This window comes from Vombatus ursinus, unplaced genomic scaffold, assembly GCF_900497805.2.
Source record: "Vombatus ursinus unplaced genomic scaffold, bare-nosed wombat genome assembly UNPS02012758.1, whole genome shotgun sequence".
NCBI lineage: Eukaryota > Metazoa > Chordata > Mammalia > Diprotodontia > Vombatidae > Vombatus > Vombatus ursinus.
Genome location: NW_020952536.1, coordinates 912,613 through 931,129, shown reverse-complemented (window position 1 = coordinate 931,129; position 18,517 = coordinate 912,613). Strand labels below are relative to the sequence as shown.

The window sequence follows — 18,517 nt, the reverse complement described above, 5'->3', positions numbered from 1 at the left end:
GCACACGTGCATGTGTGTTTCATGCTTGTGGGTAATATACAATAATAACAAATGGTAAGCATAGTGCATACTAAGTGCCAGGTACTGTGCTGAGCACTTTATAATCAGGGTCTCATTTGGTCCTCACAACAACGTCCCTGGGAGGTGGGTGCTGTTCTTAGCCCCATTTTACAGTTGAGGACACTGAGGTAGACAGAGGGAAAGTGATTTCCCCAGGATGACAGAGACAGGCAGTGTCTGAGGTCACACTGAACTCAGGTCTTCCTGACTCCAGGTCGGCTGCTCTGTGGTGTCCCCTAGCCGTGTGTAGACACACACACACAGAGGAACACGGGTGATGTAAGGCAGGTGCCCACATCGTACCGCAACGGCCACGCACAGACGTGCACACACGTATGTTTACAACCACACGCTTTCATGCACGAGGCACCCTTACACATGCAGACAGAAGCTTTGGACCAGGTCTCACGGCACTTTATTGGGGAGAAGCCCAGTCCCCACCACAGCGCACCAGCCTGCGGATTCCTCATCCTGCTGCGGAGCGGGCAGAGGCCTCAGCCCAGCAGGGAGATGGATCCAATGCGACCAATGCGCAGGGCCACCGAGGGGGCCAGGCTGGGCCGCAGCGAGGACCCTGCGTCCTGAGCTTCCTTGCCTTCCCTGGGGGTAGCCAGGCCTGGGGGTGGGAGGGGTAGGGGTGGGTTCTCTTTCCACGGGCCTCTCAGAGGCTGGCAGTATAAGTGGTCACCCAGAGCTGGCAAAGATGGGGCTGGGATTAAACACCAGCCCTCCTGGCCCCGGGCTCGCAGCGGGCCCCAGGCCTCTACCCCTCTGCTGCTCTCCCTCACCTCCTGGCCAGTGGCTTCCTCTCCCTCCAGCCTGGCTCGGATCCTACCAGGGTCTTGTTGCCCCAGAACAGAGCACGGGTCTTCTGGTCCACACTGCTCAGTCTGGCACTCAAGGCCTCCAGGATCTCCACTTTACTCCCCGGCCCCAACGCAACTTCTCTTTCCCAACTGGGAACACCCAGCCCCCTGAGCTCTTGGCTTTGCCCAGCTGCCCTGGGCTCCTCCCGACTTCCCACTCAGACTCTGCCCTCCAAAGAGCCCTCCCTGTCCCAAACCACAGCCATACCTGAGGGGCTGCCAGGGTGGGGCGGGGCCCCCCGGGGAGGGGTGGGGGGATCAGCAGCAGGTGGCAGATTCCCAGGGAGAAGGGAGGAGTCCCTCAGGCCCACCAAGGCCTCGGTGGCTTCCCGCTGCAGCTGGTGCTCTTCAGAGGCCGATGTCCAGGCCAGGGTGGAGGCCGCTGGGGCCTGAGGAAGAAGGGAGGGAGGCAGAATTTGGCCTGAAACTCCCGCAGTGCCCTGCTCCCCTTCGCCATCCCTGCTCGCCCTCCCTGGCCTCCAGTTCTTTCCCGTTGGCTGTTCCTTCCCCCAAGGCCCCAGTTCTCACCTCCCTGGTCTAATGTAACATCCTGTTTGGGGCAGACAGCGAAGCTTTCTAGCCCAGATTTCCACCAGGGCCCCAGGCCCTCGAGGATTCAGATATTTGGGCCCCCCTGCCTTAAACCCTTAAGAAACCTCAGGTTTCCAGAATTCCGGCCTCCTCTTCCCCCAAGACTGAGGCATCAGCCCTGTCCCTCCCTGCAGGACCCAGGCACCTGGGGCCTCCACCCCTTTCCCCTCTTAGACCTGGGGCTGCAGCAGCAGGGGGTCTGGGAGGCCACAGGGCTGGAGAATCAATGCTGCACATCTGGAACAAGGAAGGAGCAAAGGGAAAGGGAAAGCTCAGAGTCGAGGCTGGCTCCCGGCCCTCGCCCCCCACCCTTTCACATCCAGCTCCCTGCCAAGGCCGGTGAATTGTCCTTTCACAAGGTCTCCCGCGCTGGTCTGATTATCTCGGCTCACGCAGCCACCACCTGGGTTCAGACTCTCACTACCTCTTTTCTGGATTATCACCATGGCCTCCCAACTGGCCTCTCTGCCTCTAGTCTCTCTTTCCAGTTCATGCTTTACCCAACTACTAAAATAACCTTCCTTGTTAACACGTTGCTCCCCTGTTCCAAAACCCTTTGGAGGAAATACACCTCCTCAGTTTATCATTTAATATCCTCCATGTGTCCCCCGGCTCCTCGAAAGCCAGCGCTGTCTCTTCCCTTTCACTCTATTCCCAGTGCTTGGAACACAGTAGATGCTGAATGACTGACTCCACAATCTGTCTCCAACCTAGGCAAATGGGTGGTGCAGCGGTTTTGAAGTCAGGAAGATCTGAGTTCAAATTCAGCCTCAGAGACTTGCTAGCTGTGTGACCCTGGGCTAGTCATGGCTCCCTGTGCCTCCGTTTCCTCATCTACAAAATGGGGATAATAATAGCACCTGCCTCCATCGGATGTTATGAGGACACACAAGATAATGATTATGAGAGCAGTTTCTGAACCTTAAGGCTCTTGATGCATATTGTTATAATCATTATCATCCAGTCTAATTTCACTTTACACCTGAGGAAACTGAGGCCCAAAGGCATGCAGGGACTGAGCAAGGTCACAGCTAGGAAGGGGTAGTCAGGATTCAAACCTGGGCCCTCTGACCACCAATGATTTAGCACTTTCCCCTCTCCGCCGCCGTGGCTGGGGAACGTTGCCTGTCCCTGCACCAGCCAAGGGGGCAGGCCTCGACACTGCCAGCTGCTTCTTTTACTGAGGAAGATGCTAAGACCCCAAACGGAGAACTGCCCAAGATCCCACAGAGAAATAGGGGCAGAACCAAAATGAGAACCCAGGTTTTCCGGCTGTCCGTCACCGCGTGGGACGGGAAGTCCCTCTGCCTCTGCGTCTGGCAATTCCTCCTCCACTAAACATTCACGAAGCCCCTGCCTGTGAGGAGTTCACATGGGGGGGGTGCGGCAGAGACAGGGTGCAGAGGCAGCCAAATATAACCCGCACTGGGGTGTGATGGGGTGAAAGACAGCAGAGACCGGGCCCTGGGAAAACCTGCAGGGGGTCAGGGGGGCTCCTAAAAGAGGGCCCTGAAGGCCACCCTCAGAGAAGACCTAGGCAGAGGAGGAGGAAGCTGTCTCAGTCTGAGGCCCTGCTGGCCGGGAGCACGGTCCAGTAAGTAAGATGTGGGGAGGAGGGAGGGATGGTGGTACCACAATGAGAAGAGCTAACATGTATATTAGCCTCTACTATGTGCCAGGCACTGGGCAGGGCACTTCACAATGATTATCTCATTTGATCCTCACAACAACCCTAGGAAGCAGGTACTATTATTATCCCCATTTTACAGATGAGGAAACTGAGGCAGGCAGAGGTTAAGTGACTTGCCCTGGGTCATACAGCTAGAAAGCATCTGACAGGTTTTGAACTCGGATCTTCTGCCCCCAGGCCTGGTGCTCTGTGTACTGTGGCACCACCAGCTGCCTCCATGGGCTGGTTCCTTCCAGGTCTAGATCCTATGGTCCACACTCATGCACGTTCATGCACACACACGTGCACACACACATGCACACACACAGTCCCTCTTCTTTCCCACCCACAGCTTAGGGCCTCAGGACTCACGGCTGGGCCAGGCTGGAAAGCCCAGAGGATTCCCCTGGCATGGAGGCCATCAGTAGCTGGCACTGTCCTGGGCAGACTGGGAGGGCTCCGTGGTTGGTCAGGTCAAAGCCTGGCGCAGGTGGACAAGGAGAGAAGGGGATGGGGTCAGCATTTGGGTCTCCTCCCGGTGGAACCTGCTCCTTGTGCATCTAGCAGGGTTGGTCACAGCTCCTGCTCTCTCCAGCCCCTCCCTCCCTCTGCTGTCTCACAAGGAAATGGACATGGGGATGGTGGGGTTAGGGCCAGGGACTTCCCCAGTCTGGGTACTGATCCTCCCTCCCAATCACTGGGGAATGGGTACAGGAGGATATGGGCCTCAATCCCCAACCCACCCCGACTCCCACTTTCTCACCGGGGAATGGGTGCAGGGCGATGCCAGGCTCCTGGTATAGCAGATGACACCGAAGTGGGGGGGACACTGACAGGGTGGGGGAAAGCCAGGGCCCAGGACGCCAGGACAGTGGCACGGTGTCCAATGGCCTGCTTAGCAGCAAGGTCCGGGGGGTGCTCTCCTGGAAAGGCAATGGGCAAAGGCAGGTGCAAGGGTGGCTAGGAGTGAATAGGGACCAGACTGGAGCCATGGGGGGAAGGGGTGGATGGTGCCCCAGCTGGGAATATGGAGGAAGGTAGAGAGGAACCAGACTGAGGTACAGAGGACAGGGGAGGCAGTAGCCAGGCTGAGACCCCAGAGGGAGGATGGGAAGTGTCTGAACTGGGGGCCCACCTTACCTTTTCAAGGGGTGTCAGCAGAGTCAGGGGAGTTCCTTGGACGGCCCCCTCAGGCTGGGGGCTCACATTCTCCTTCCCAGCTGGAAATGATAGGAAACATTTGTAGGAACTCCTCTCCTCAGATACCCACTCTCCCCTACCCCATCATTATAATCTCTTACAACCAGTCACAGTATTGCTCATCTGCAGTAGGTGTTTCTGTCATGTCAAGGGGCAGACTTTTTCACCCCCATTTTGGCATAGCGTGAGTGGGAAACGCTGGAGAGGGGAGGGACCCTCTAAAGTCACAGTTAGCCAGTGACAGAGCCGCAGCTGGGACCCCAGGTGTCCGGCCTCCCAAGTCACTCTGCTCCAATGTCATGCTTTACCCAGCGCCCCCAGATTCCTTCTTGCCCCAGCACATGCCTCTCTTCCTCCTTTAGCCAGAGGGAGAACATTTACCAAGTGCCCGTGGGTGGGCAGGCCCCCACTTTCCATGGTTGGAAATCTCCAGGGGGGCTCCCCCAGTTCTCAGGAAGCCCCGGCTCAGCTGTTTTTTCAGTTGGGCCTCCTGCTGTCTCCGAAGAGCCACTTGGGCAGCCATGACACGCCTTTGTTCCCTGAAAGAGAAAGGGTCAAAGGTCAGTGGTGATATAGGGCTTAAGATTGAAAGGCATTCTTTAGTGTGGTCAGCTACAGTAGGATTCTGGGATTTGGAGTCAGATGACTTGTGTTCAAATTCCTGTTCTGCCACTTACTACCTGTATAATTGTCACTGAGCCTCTTTGGGCCTCGGTTTCCCCTATCTGTAAGATGAGAGGGCTGGGAACAGATGCTCTCTCGGTTCTAACTGCTACAATCTGTTGATCCTAAGACTTGGGATAAAAGCTGAAGTGATTTAATAGCGAGGGGACAAAAGGCTGATGCCCTCAGGGAAGGCTGTGCCCCCCCTTAGGACCCATATACAGGGGCAACAGGCAAAAAGGGAGCGCTTAGGGCATTAGCTCCCCCCAGGGATGAGAACACTCTTGGGACACTCACAAGACGAGGATGCATTTATGACATTCACAGTCCTGGAAGAGGCACAGGTGCTTGTGGCCCTTGAGAGCAGCAGTGATGCCATGGTTGCGGCAACGGGAACAGGTTGGGGCACGGCTCGCGGGCTGGCCGGTGGGGGGTGTGGCCCCATCTCCAGTGGTAGAGTCTGAAGGGCAATTCTGGACACTAGGTGCCCCATCTGCCTCCATGGAGCTGGGAGAAGATGAGGGAGTGAGAACAGAGGCCAAACCAGAAGGATCCCAGCCCAGCCATTCACTGAGCCCTGGGGGGGGGGTCACAAGGACAGTGTCCCCAGCCACTGCCCCCATCCAGCCTGCCCTCTTTTTGCCTTAGACACTCGTACTCTCTCTACATATACCTCCTTTCCTGTATCTCCCCTTTCTTCAATCATGTTCAATATGTACCCCCTACCCAGGTATTTATAATTAACCAAATAGTAGAATAAAATTATATCAGGATGGAATAATTATAACAACCACATGGAAACAGTATGACATATGGTATACATAACATTAATTCATTATAATTATAATAAAATAACATAATTTCAAATACATTTTTGGGCTTAGAGCTATACTTTCCTTGATGTAGGAAACTCCCAGTATGGAAACCCCCTTCACTGATACAGGTGGCAACTCATAGTCTTAGCGAGTTACCCGAGGCCCTGATAGGCTGGGGGTGGGAGGGGGAGGGAGTAGTCTCAGTTGGTCCCTAAGTGACTTATCTGTTGTTACACACCTAGTGACTGTGTATGTTCCTGACTCCCAGTCTGGCCTTCAATCCATGACACTGTGTGGCTGATATGTTTGTAATAGTTATTATTATAATATAATGATTGGTACATTTTTGTTGTTGCTTTGGACGGGACCTGTCATTTCCCAAGTATAGAAAGACTTCCACGTCAATATTGGTCAGCACCTGCTCAACAACTAATTATTCCAGACACTTATTAGCTCTGCGACTCTGGGCAAATCACTTAACCTCTGTCTGCCTCAGTTTTCTTATCTGTACAATGGGGATAATAATAGCATCTACCTCCTAGGGTTGTTGAGAAGATGAGATAATATTTGTAAAGTATCATATAAATGATATAATTATTATTTCTAGTGAGTTGCCTGCACTGAGGAGTCATGCCCCGAATCACGTTGCCTGTGTGTGTGTGTGTGTGTGTGTGTGTGTGTGTGTGTGTGTGTGAGAGTGTGGTGCCATGGCCCTAGAACCCAGGTCTTCCTGGCTCCAAGGCTGACTTCTCTATCCACTATATCATACTGCCTCTTGATTGGTATTACCTGCGATATGATTTAGTTTTCTAAATCCTCTCTATACGGGCAGGCTGAATTGGGTGCCTCATTAGGGCCCAGGAGTAGCACAGAGCTGGGGCTAAATGTGCAGCCACCATCCCATGAGCCCCTGAGTTTTCGGAGGCCATGCCAACAGAAACCAAGCTTTGGGAGGGAGCTGTGTTTTACAATCTGATGGAAAAGGCACCGAATATATATTCACGGGACCCAGTGACCTTGATTTAACATCCCTGGGCCTCTGTTCCTCCCTCCCTTTGGGGCTGCAAGGACAACTGAGGAAGGTGGTAAAGGGGCAGGGGATGAAGGATCACACAATTTTCAGACTGACCTGAAACCTTCATTTTACTGTTGCTACTCTGAATGTGACATCTTTGTCCAGTGCTATGAGATACTACTAGAGAGCGAGTCACATAAATGGCGACATCCACACTACAGTCAAAAGCAGAAGACGTGAGGAAGGTGTGGCTAAATGGAAAGGCTCTCACAGGTTCTCTCAGTGAGTCGGACACAGCAACTAATTTTATTGTGCACCAAAAGGCACCAAGAAACACTGTGTGAGCTGCCATCTCACTCAGGGCCAGCCCAAGCCAAAGACCATTCCAAAGATAGCTGTAGCATATGTGTTAACACAGGTTGAAGAGAATGAAAAAGTAGAGACAAAATGATAGAAACCACGATCCTGACCAAGTCCTCCAATTCAAGTATATGCTGGAGACCCTCACGTGAGGGGGGCGTGAGGAGAGAGGGCAAACCCCACGCTGGACCACGCTGAGGTGTAAAAGCAACCAAAGGCTTGCAGACTACCATCGTGGCTGAATAGCATGAATATTTTCTCTAAGGAGACAGTTGGAAGACAGGTCAGAGACCACAAAATATCATAAAAAACTAAAATAATTACAGCTGGAGAGCAAATGACTGCTTATTTACATGGAGTCATTAAAAACCAGTCAGACATCAATCAGCTGAAGCAAAGGTCAAAATCAACACCAAATTAAAAGAAAGGCTGAAGATATGAAGACACTGTTTGCAATTACAATAGCTCCAACCTAACTTATTTGAATGAACTACTTTTACTGAAAAATAGGAAATGGATAAAGGTAAAGTTAGTGATTTTGCTTATCACCATTCCTTATAAAAGTTTAATGAAATAAACAGTGACCACAAAATGGGGGCCAAAAGAGCCCAGAAAACACCACAGCAATTAAACATTTGCTCTCTTTGCCACAAACTTTAGGGAACAAGCTCATCTGCAAAACATGGAGAAGAATGGGGGGAAAAAGCCATCATAGGTGTGGGTAGAAGCAAATTATGCACAGTCTCACCTCCCCAAACCAGTGAGAGGCAGTGAAGGGGAACATGAATCTTCAGAAAGCCAAGCCAGATGGTCCCAAGAGCATTTGGAGATAAAAATGGGAGGAGAAGAAATGGAAGCAAAATGGAGAAAACGTCAGCACTCCTTTAGGGGTCCATTCCCATCTCTGATAGCAGTGGCCTCACCACACTGGGCTTTGTTACCAGATGAGCTCTATGAGGAGGCAGAAATGGTATCTCAGAAGCAGAAGGCAGAAAAAGAGGCTGGACAGGACTAAGTACACAGAGAAGAAATCTGTGCTGAAGGTAACACAATTTTGTAAGCGCTGAAAGGATTGATTTTTGAGATCTCAAAGAAGGGAAGACATCAAACAATTGGAAAAAAAAATCTCAAATGGTATTATTACCCAAAAAGTCGAATGAGAAGGCATCAGCGACTACTGACCCATGTGCCTACTTTCTCATCTCTATAAAATCTTCATGAGAATGAACTTCATGTATTGAGGGCATTCTTGATGAAAATCTGACAAGGAAAAAGGCAGGCTTTCACAGTCAATTTTCTATAGCAGACCACATCTTTACAGCTACACAATTGACCGAAAGACAGATATTACAAGGTCTCTGTGTGTTTACTGTTTGTTGATTATAAAAAGGCATTTGACTTGGTAGTGCAAAACTGCCTTAAAGGCTCTCTTCCAACAAGTATAAGACTCCCATGCATATGTTAAAGTCTTACACCGTACTTTAATAGCCAGCCACAGGAATAACTTTATTCAAACTAATCATGAGTGATCAATATCAACTAATCCATAAAAGAGTGTGACCTCTGCCCTCTAGGGGTGTTTGCCTCTATCTCGGAGCCTACCCAGCTAGGCCTCTAAATAGAAGAGTAATCTCTCAGAGAGGATGAGCCCCTGCAGCTGCTCCCGTCATTTGGCAATGACCTTGTTCTGATTGCATTAGGCCCCCCCCCATCGAATTAATAAGATCCAGGCATACTCAAAAGAGATTGCCCTCTCCATCCACAAAGGAAAAAATCAGACAAACAAGTGCGTGAAGAATTTCTACCGCACAGACCACGGCACGCAATTGTAGGGGCAGGCCACTGGGCCTCTCGGTATATTTCTCTCGGACAGGCACTGAAGAAGGATAATAAACCGGGCTGGGCACGGACAGGAGGAAGAGTGCGGGCATTGAAGCCACTGGATCGTGCTCAATGATCCGAAACTGTACCCTGACACAAAAAGCCATCTGTCTAAACACCAGGATGCTCTCGGTTGTGCTATCTGGCCGTGAATCCTGAAAGGCCACAAGCCTCATAGAGTAGGGATCCTGAGTGGCCTAAACGGTGCAGCTGCGTGGTGGGAGAAAGGTGGGCTGGTCATGCAGCAGGGGAAAGATACCAGATGGACAGCCGGGCGGTGCCCTGGGATCTGGAGAACAGAAGACCCAGAGAAAGGCCTCTGGGGCCTGGGGATATCCTAGGCAGCACAATGAAAACCAGAACTGGCCAGTACACAGGCTTTTGAGGCCGGCAAAGTGCTTTCCCAATGTTACCTCCTTTAACAGGGGCAAGAAATCCCAGAGGCTAAGGAACAGCTGGGTTTTGATCTGCGCGGGGAGGGGGCACTCATATCTATGCCACCCGCTGAAATGCCGAAGTAGGAAGGTGATGATAAAATGACAATAATGACATTCGCCTCTCTCTACGCAGTTCGGTGAGTGAAGCTCTTCGCAAGCCTCAGGTGTCAGAGGAACGCGACACTGGGGCGGCCGGCCGCCCTTCCCCCACCCTGACCGGCTGCCCGCCAAGCCCCGGCCATCCCTGACTGGGCAGAGCCCAGAGCTGCCCCGCTGCCCCGCCGCCGCCGCCCCGCCGCCCGGCTGTCCGCCTCTGCCTCTCCTCCCTCTCTCCAGGCCTCCCCGATGCTCCCCGCTGTCCTCCCTGTCCCAGGCCCGCAGTCTCCCCAGCCTTTGTGACCTTGGACCTTTACCCTCTGAAGAACGCCCCGGGGGGCAGCTAGGCGGCGCAGTGGGTGGAGCAGCGGCCCTGACGTCAGGAGGACCCGAGTTCAAATCCGGCCTCAGACCAGACACTTGACACGTACTACCTGTGTGACCTTGGGCAAGTCACTTAATCCTGACTGACTTAAAAAAAAAAAAAAAAGAATGAGCCAGGATCCCCGAAGAGCTTTGTGTACGCCGGCCACGGCTTCATTGCACCCGAAAACCTCTTGGACTACCTGGAAAGCAGCCCCAAGGGGGCAGGCAGGTATAAGGGGGGGGGTCACGGGGGAAAGCGTGGGATGGGGGCGGGGAGGGTCACGTGAAGTGGGGAGCGGAACCAGGAATCACCAGGACAGCAGAAGGGGAATGGGGGACAGGGTCACACTGGTGACGGTGTGGGAAGCACCGGGTGGGGGAGGCATGGGGGAGGGGTGGGATGGAATCACGAGGGGAGGGGCCGAGGGCCAGCGTCCACGCGGGGCGTGGCCGGGTCAGTTACCTCAGCCTGCGAGGAAACGGGCTCGAGGGGGACGTGGAGCCGAGAGCCAGGGGGCGGGCCATCGCTTCCGCCGGTCGTCTTCCTTCCGAAGCCTCCACCAATCGCCTCCGAGCTCTGCCACTGACCAATGGGACATCGAGTCGACCTTCCCGCTCTCCAGCTCTCAGCCAATGGGGCATCGAGAGCCGAGTTCGAACCAGGCTCACCCCGCCCGGGGGGAGGAGAAGGGGTGGAGAGGAGCTACCATTTATAAAGCAAAATGGCCGAGGATTTTACAAATAACGATCTGTTTGTCCTCAAGACGACCCCGGCAGGCAGGCAGGCGCTAGCATTAGCCGCATTTCACAATGAGGAAACTGAGGCACAGAGTGAAGTGACTTGCGAGGGGGGGTGGGGCGGGGGTCACACAGCCAGTCAATGTCTGAAGAATGACGAACTTGAACAAGGACTTGAACTTGGGATCTTTCTGCCCCCCCCAATCCCACGCTCCGACCATCCTGCCGCCTAGCCCCCTCTTCTAGGATACTCCAATCATATAACCATCGTGATGTAGTGTAGTATCACCACCCAGTGACACATTAGTGAATACATTAATTGCGTTTATTGATAATGTAATACATTATATTGATTATAATACTCACTAGGACTCATGATAACTAATAATGAGAACAGTCCCCCCCCTAGTCTGTCCCTTCTCCCCTCCCCCACTTCTGCCCTCTTGGGCAGGCAGGACCTGGCTCTTGGGGGGGGGGTCTGGCACGTGGCCACCCCCAGGCTTGGTCAGCAGGATGTCAGGCTGGGCACCACCCGGTGGGATCTCCCTCGGAGAGCCCGGCCAAAGCTCCTAGAGGGTCTGCAGAAGGGGAGGGGCCAGCTTGCATTGACCTGGCCACAGAGCAGTGACCAGAGGGCCAGCCTCTGCCTGCTTGGCTAGGCGGGTCCTCAGAAGGGACGCTTTCTCCTGTTGTCCAGACTGCCCTTGGAGGCTGGACGCTGCTAGAGCAGGGACTGGCCTCTTTTTCTATTTCTAGTATTCTGTTCTTGGGGGCAGGGGTCAGGGGTCTTAGGGTAGATGGAAGACCCCCACCCCCACCTCAGAACCCAGGGCCAGCTCCACATGGCAAGGAGGCAGAGATATTCCCCACTGGAAAATGACTGTGTGCAGTGAGACGTTAGCACAGTATGTCTGTCTGCAAGCTAAGATATCCCCCTCAGTTCATCCTCCCAGCAGCAAAGGGCTGGGCCTCTCTGGACAAACCATTCGGCCTTTCTGAGCCTCTGTCTCCTCCCCCTGGACTGTAAGCTCCCTGAGGACAGAGACTGTCTTTTGCCTCCTTCTGTATCCCCGGTGCTTAGCACCCAGTAGGTGCTTCATAAATGTTCCTTAATTGAGCACCAAAAAATCAATAATTGTGCTGCGTGGCATACCTATGCACATATATGTGTATGTGCACGTATGCATATCTACATATATGCATAAATACGTATATAGTATATATTGCACATCCATCTCTAGACGGTTAGCTTATCCTACCTCGAAGACTGATGTTTTTATTAAATATTTGAAGACAGTTGTCGCGCCCCTCATCCCGTCTGCTCCAGGAGAGGCCTAGGAACCGGGCACATGATTTCACCGGCACACAACCCTCCTACTACCCAGGCTGTTGGGCACCTTCTCTGCACCACGTTAGGTGACACATTCAGGGTCACACAGGTAGTATTAGACAAAGGCCAGTTTTTTGACCCCAAGACCGGCTCTCCATGCACCCCAAGCACCCTGCCGCAGGGGCTACAAAGAGGAAAGTACAGCCACCTGTGCTCTCCGGGAGCCCCCGTTCTGGAAGGGAAAGACAGCACTGAGAAGGGGTTAAGCTTCAGGGCAGATGGAAGGGTGCCGTGGCCCTTGGAGGATACATGCTGAAAAGAGCATATCCGCTTCTGATGCTGGGCCATTTGTGTGTCGGGGCCGAGGGCTTTGGCCAAAAGAATTTCTTTTTAGGGCTTCAGCGCTGTGGCTGCATGGGGAAGTAGGGGCATTTAGGGCTTCTAAATTCTAACTTCAGGGGCGGGTCCCACGTCCCTAGGGGTTATTCTCAGTTGGGGAGGCTAGATTGGAAGCGGTGCTGATGGTCCGGGGTGAATAGAAATGAAAGGTTTTCTTAGGGCCCCATAGCTGAGAGAGGAAGAGACAGAGACTCAGAGACAGAGAGAGGGAGGGAGGGAGGAGAAAGAAGGCAAAAGGGAAGGACACAGAAAGAGGGAGGGACGGAGGGGGAGAGAGATACAGACAGACAGAGACAGAGAGAGAGAATCAGAGTGACAGACAGGAAGAAACAGGCAGAGACAGAGAGAGAAGAGAGAGGGAGGAGGGACAGAAAGGAGAGAGACACACACAGAGACAGAAAGAGGGAGAGATACAAAGACAGAGAGGCAGACAGACAGAGGAGAGACAGAGAGGCCAGGCAAGATAGCAGAAGGAAGGGACCCTCATGGGAGGAATATCTGTTGATGGATACCCTGGAAACCCTCTCCAGGGGGTGGTGAAGAGCCTTGAGGTTGTTCCCACGGGAGGATCGTTAGAAGAAAGTGGGGTGCCATGCCCACCGCAGACAAGCCTGGGAATGTCAAAGGAGCTGTTCTCCAGGTCTCCAGGGTCTGTCCCCGGAAGAGAGATTCTGCTTCTTCTCCTTGGCCCAGAAACAGAAGCAGGAGTCACGGGGAGAGGGCTGGGGGGGAGCTGCGAGGATTAGGACGGGTGGGCTGACCCCACTGACGCTTGGACGCCGTCCAGCTTCCAACTTGCTGTGACGACCACATTTCTCAGTCACTGACAGTGAGATACCTTTCCTGGGTCACTCAGACTTCCAGAGGGCTGGAGGCCCCCCAGAGCTAGGGCCAGGGCTCTGCTGCTCCGGGGCTGGGCTGGGGCTTCTTCTCATCTCATTCATCTTAGGGGAGGGGTGCACAATCCAGACTGGGGTCACTAGGCGGGGGAGGAATACAGAGGAGGTGCCAATGCAGCAGGTCCCCAAAGGGCCCCACCCTCAAGCCAGTCAGTCAATGCTAATCTCAGTAGCTGAGAGGTCCCCTGGGGTCCTAGAGGTAGAGCTAGAAAGACCCTTGTGGGGGGCCCCCCCATAAAGCTGAAGTGTTTAAGGTCACACATGCAGATTTTCAACCCAGGCCCTCTGACCCTCTTCTATTGTATCATACTACCCCTAAGAAAGTGGAATGTCAGGGCTGGGCAGGGGGATGGGGGTAGCCTTAGAAGAGGCAATGTCAGGGCTGGGAGGAGGCTTAGAACAGGGAATGTCAAGGCTGGGAGGGGCCTTAGAACAGGGAATGTCAGAGCTGGGAGGGGTCTTAGAACAGGGAATGACAGAGCTGGGAGGGGCCTTAGAACAGGGAATGTCAGAGCTGGGACGACCCTTAGAATAGAGAATGTCAGGGCTGGGAGGGGCTTTAGAACAGGGAATGTCAGAGCTGGGAGGGGCCTTAGAACAGGTAATGTCAGCGCTGGGAGGGGCCTTAGAACGGGAACACTGAAGGGGGGATGTGTGAGGGTGATGTCACTGAATGAAGGGAAGGGGGATGCTGGGTGAATCCAGTATGGAGAACTGGAGGCGGGGAGAGCTACCATCTGACAAGACATACTCAGTGCATTTGGGTGTATCTTTGGCCCCTCTCCCTCCTGCTGCCTCCCCCTTGGCCTCCGGCAGCAGCACAGGTTCAATAAAGGGGTGCTTATCCTCCAGCTGATCCCCCCTCCTGCCCTCCCCACCTCCACCTTCCAGACCCAGGACTCAGTTGCTGGGCTTAGCAGGTCACAGGAGATTCCAGAGACATTAACGTTTAAGGTCTTGATCACAGGGAAATAAAATAGAGTCATGGAGAAGTCGAGGCCATAGGCCCAGGAGGTGGAGGGTCCTGAGGAGGCCTGAGGGAGTGAGTATCATCAGGGTAGAGGGAGATTTCCCCAAGGGCCAGGAGCAGCCCTCCCCTCACCCCTGCTTGGAAGGAGGAAGGCAGTGGGAGTACCTTTGGCATTCGGGAGTTCTGTCTAGCCACTCTCTGCCACAGCTGGGGGCCCAACATCCCTTCCAGAAGGCCACAGCTCGTAGGTGAATTGGATGGCCAGTGGAACCAGGATGGTCAGAGAGACAGACAGACACATAGACAGAGACGGAGAGAGACAGAGATGGGAGACAGAGAGAACTGAGACAGACAAAGAGAGGCAGAGACAGAGATGAGGAGAGAGACAGAGACAGAGAGATGAGAGGGAGAAGGAGAGGGAGACAGAAAGATAGAGACAGACAGACAGAAACAGAGACAGAAGGAGAGACACAGACAGAGAAACAGAGAGTGAGAGAGGAAGATAGAGACAGACACAGAGAAATACAGAGAGTCAAAGAGAGAGAAAGGCAAGGAGAGGGAGAGAGAAGGAAAATTGAAGAGACACCAAAAAAGAGAGAAAGGGAAAGAGAGATAATAAGAGAAAGATAGAGACAGGGAAAGAGAGGCAAGTAGAGGGTCAAAGAGAGAAAGGAAGGGAGAGACGGAGGGAAGAAGAGAAAGAAAGAGAAAAGGAGACAGAGAAGAGGCACAGAGAGAAAGGACACATTTTTTATTTTTGGCTAGGCAGTGGGGTGAAGTGACTTGCCCAGGGTCACACAGCTTTTAAACTAGTGTCAAGCATCTGAGGCCAGATTTGAACTCAGGTCTTCCTGAATCCAGGACTGGTACTCTATCCACTACACCACCTAGCTGCCCCAAGAGAACACATTCTTGATCCACAACTAGAGACCCAGGTGTCCTGATCTCCCACTCCCTTTCCCCCAAACTCAACTCAAGGCTCAATTGCCTTGGGCCTTTGGGCACACAGATGCACACCTCCGAGCCGACCCCTGCCTCCGTAGGACCCCGGCGATGAATGTCACTCCATGGAGACTGAAGTTTCCGTTGTAACAATGCATGGATCCTTCTGGATCCAAGGGGAAGGAATTCTGCTCCAGCAAGATCTCAGACCCAAACATGTTGGGCACTGAGGACCCCTGGGGGAGGGTGACTGGGTCAGCTGTTTGGGGGTGGAAGAGAGACAGTATTAGAAAGGCCCCTCCCCACTCCATGCATCTTTCCCAACACCTTTCTACATTCCGACATATTCACTGTGGGGAGGATGGACAGAGCCCAGGACCATTACCTTTATCGCCTCTTGCCACTGCAAAATGCAACACGCTCTAAGCAAAAGCCTTCCCCAGCTCCCTCAGCTTCCAGTCTCGTCTCTCTGGCCCATTCTCCACACAGCCTCCAAATGGATATTCTTAAATCACAAATCTGATCATGTCACTCCCCTACTCAAAGATCTTAAATAGCCCCCGATTGCCCTGGGACAAAATATGAAATCCTTAGCTTGGAATTTAAGACCCTCCCCAGTAGGGTTCCCTCCTACTTTTCTAGATTCATGTTCTCTCTGTTCCTGTCCACCTGGGTTGCCAGATGTTCCTCATCCATGATTGGATATCTCCCATCACCTTTGCACAAGTGGACCCCTTTTCTGCAATTCACTTCCTCCTTCTGGCATTTTTTAAGGGGCATCTCAAGAGCCATGAGGCCTTTTCTGACCTCACCCAGTTGTTAATGCTCTCTCTGGAAATTACTGTATGTCTATATGGATGTGTGCATGTGCTCTGTCTATCTATCCATCATCTATTTATCTATCCATTAGTCTATCTATCTATCTATCCATCTGTTTGTCTATGTATTCATCTATCTATTTGGTATCTATCCATCAGTCTATCTCCATCTATCTGTCCATCTTTCTATCTGTCCTCTATTGATCTGTATCCATCCATCTTTCTAGCCATCTAATCATCCATTTATCCATCATCTATCTATCCATCAGTCAATCTATCTTTGTTGTTTGTTTGTTTGTTTGTTTTAGTGAGGCAATCGGGGTTAAGTGACTTGCCCAAGGTCACCCAGCTAGTATGTGTCAAGTCTTTGGTCTGAGGCCGGACTTGAACTCATGTCCTCCTGAATCCAGGGCCTCTATCCACTGTGCCACCTAGCTGCCCCCATCTTTTTTTCTATGCATGTATCTGTCCATCATCAATCATCAATCTCTCTCTCTCTCTCATCAATCTGTATATGTCTCTAACAAAGGCTACCTATGTGTCTATTTCTCTATACACATTGTATCTCTCCCTCCACCCAATAAAATATAAGCTCTTTGAGGGCAGGGACTGTTGGGTTTTTGTCTCAGCACATCCACTGCTCAGCAGGTGCCTTGCCTATTTGGGTTTGTGACGTTATCATGTAAGGGATTACTGAAGTGGGAGCTGCTTTCCACCCACACCAAGCAGTGATCTCTAACTTAGAGTTAGCAGTCTTAGAGCATCACCAGGGATCATGAGGGGGTGAGTGGTCTGGTCACAGTTCCAGAGCAAGTATCTGAGAGTCCAGATCTTATTTATTCCAGTTCTATCCACTGAAGTTTATGATGCCTCTTGACTTGAACAGAGTAGGTGCTTAATATTTGTTGAAATTAATTGAATGACAACACTAGCTGTGTGACCTTGGGCAAGTCACATAACCCCTATTGCCTCACCAAAAAAAAAAAAATTTAATTGAATGGCATTGCCCAAGCAACCCACAAGCAGAGATGGACTAGAACCAGAGCCCCTGACTCCCATCAGGGCCATGCCAATGGTGAATTTCCCTCCAAAGAGAGGATCTGCGGCATCTCTCCCAGCGCATGTTCCTGTCTCTCCCCAGGGCCTCCTCTCCCTCAGGTCCCAAGCTACTTGAGGGAGGCAGCCTCAGGGTGGAAGTTCTGCTGCTGATGTCATTACACAGGCTGGCGTAGCAGACCTGGATGTAGGAGACCCAATCCTGTGGGGCTCAGCCCCTAGGTACCCTTTGCTGCTGATGATGATGCCGTGGGACCGTGAAGAGAGAGAGAGAGGTGGCAGCTGGGGGCCTGGGCACCTGGATCCCTGAATGGGCAGGGGCTGGAAAGTCAGGGAAGGCTAACTCTTGAGGGGTTGAGGTCTGGCACCCCACCTGGGGAGTCAAGTTGTCTGAGTCACCAAGAGGAGTGAGAGATGGGGTATCAGGACTCCTGGGTCCCTGAGGGGACAAGAGCTAGAGGATTAGTACACACAGGCACCTGAGGAGACAGGTTACAGATCAGGATTCTTGGGTCTCCAAGGGCTCAGGGGCTAATGGTTCCGGATGGCTGGGTCCTCAAGGCGGGGAGAAGAATAACTCTGGGTCTTTGAGGGGGTTGGAGTTGGGATCAACACAGTCTCCTGACCCACCTCCCCAGCCTCACAGGGGATCACGTTTTCAGTGTCAGGCCCTTTGGTTCCTCGGCCAGGTTTGGTCCCAGGTGAAATTTCACTCCCTTATAACGAGTCAAGGCTTCAGTACCTGGAGGGGGAAGGGCCTCTCTTCCCCTTTGGATATCCAGGTCCTCCACCTTTCATCTCCCACCCCAGGCTGACCACCTAGGAGCCCTCCTGAGGGAAATCTTGGCATTAGCCAGGAGGGGGTGGCTCGGTGGGAAATATCAGCCACTTCCATTTCTGCTCTGAGGTCGACCAAATGCTTTTCTCAATCCAGCCTGTCCCCATCCTCTTGGGCTGCCCCTGCCCCCAAATTTGCTTCAGCCTGGAATATGGATCAACCAGCCATGATGGCCCTCAGGGCAGCTCAGTGTCAGAGCCACCATCCCCTCCTCCACCTTCGTCCCCCGGGGCCTCTAACAGGCTGATGTAGTGGATTGAACACTCAACTTGGGGTTAGGAAGGCCTTGGATGTGAATCCTAACTCAGATGCTTATTAGCTGGGTGATCCTGGGCAAGTCCCTGGTCTCAGTTTTCTCATCTGCGAAATGGGAAAGTCGTTCTCTTCTAGCTATAAATCTGTGATCTTATAAACCTATGTTCCTTCCCTATCTCTCCCCTTCTGTGCCTTACTCTCGTTCCTCCTCTTCTTTCTCCTCATTGCATTTTCACCCGTCCTCTCTCCTGTC

The 18,517-nt window shown here is 52.6% G+C and overlaps 1 protein-coding gene across 1 annotated transcript; it reads right to left on the bottom strand.

Annotated features, from left to right (window-relative positions):
- Positions 1 to 554: 554 nt before the first annotated feature.
- DMRTC2 (DMRT like family C2) lies at positions 555 to 10,544 on the bottom strand. Its single transcript, XM_027858175.1, has 9 exons — positions 10,483 to 10,544; positions 5,347 to 5,556; positions 4,768 to 4,925; positions 4,327 to 4,406; positions 3,950 to 4,109; positions 3,559 to 3,667; positions 1,694 to 1,754; positions 1,135 to 1,315; positions 555 to 676 (listed from the first exon to the last, which is right to left on the bottom strand). The coding sequence occupies exons 1-9, from the start codon at positions 10,542 to 10,544 to the stop codon at positions 555 to 557; spliced, it is 1,143 nt and encodes a 380-aa protein (XP_027713976.1).
- Between the last annotated feature and the right edge of the window lie 7,973 nt (positions 10,545 to 18,517).

Coding starts and splice junctions, on each gene's coding strand:
- DMRTC2 (XM_027858175.1), bottom strand. CDS start 10,544: ATGGCCCGCCCCCTGGCTCTCGGCTCCACGTCCCCCTCGAGCCCGTTT. Junction 1,316..1,693: donor CCCTGCTGCTGCAGCCCCAG/GTCTAAGAGGGG, acceptor CTTCTTCCTCAG/GCCCCAGCGGCCTCCACCCT. Junction 677..1,134: donor CCACCCTGGCAGCCCCTCAG/GTATGGCTGTGG, acceptor TCCCACCCCCAG/GCCTGGCTACCCCCAGGGAA.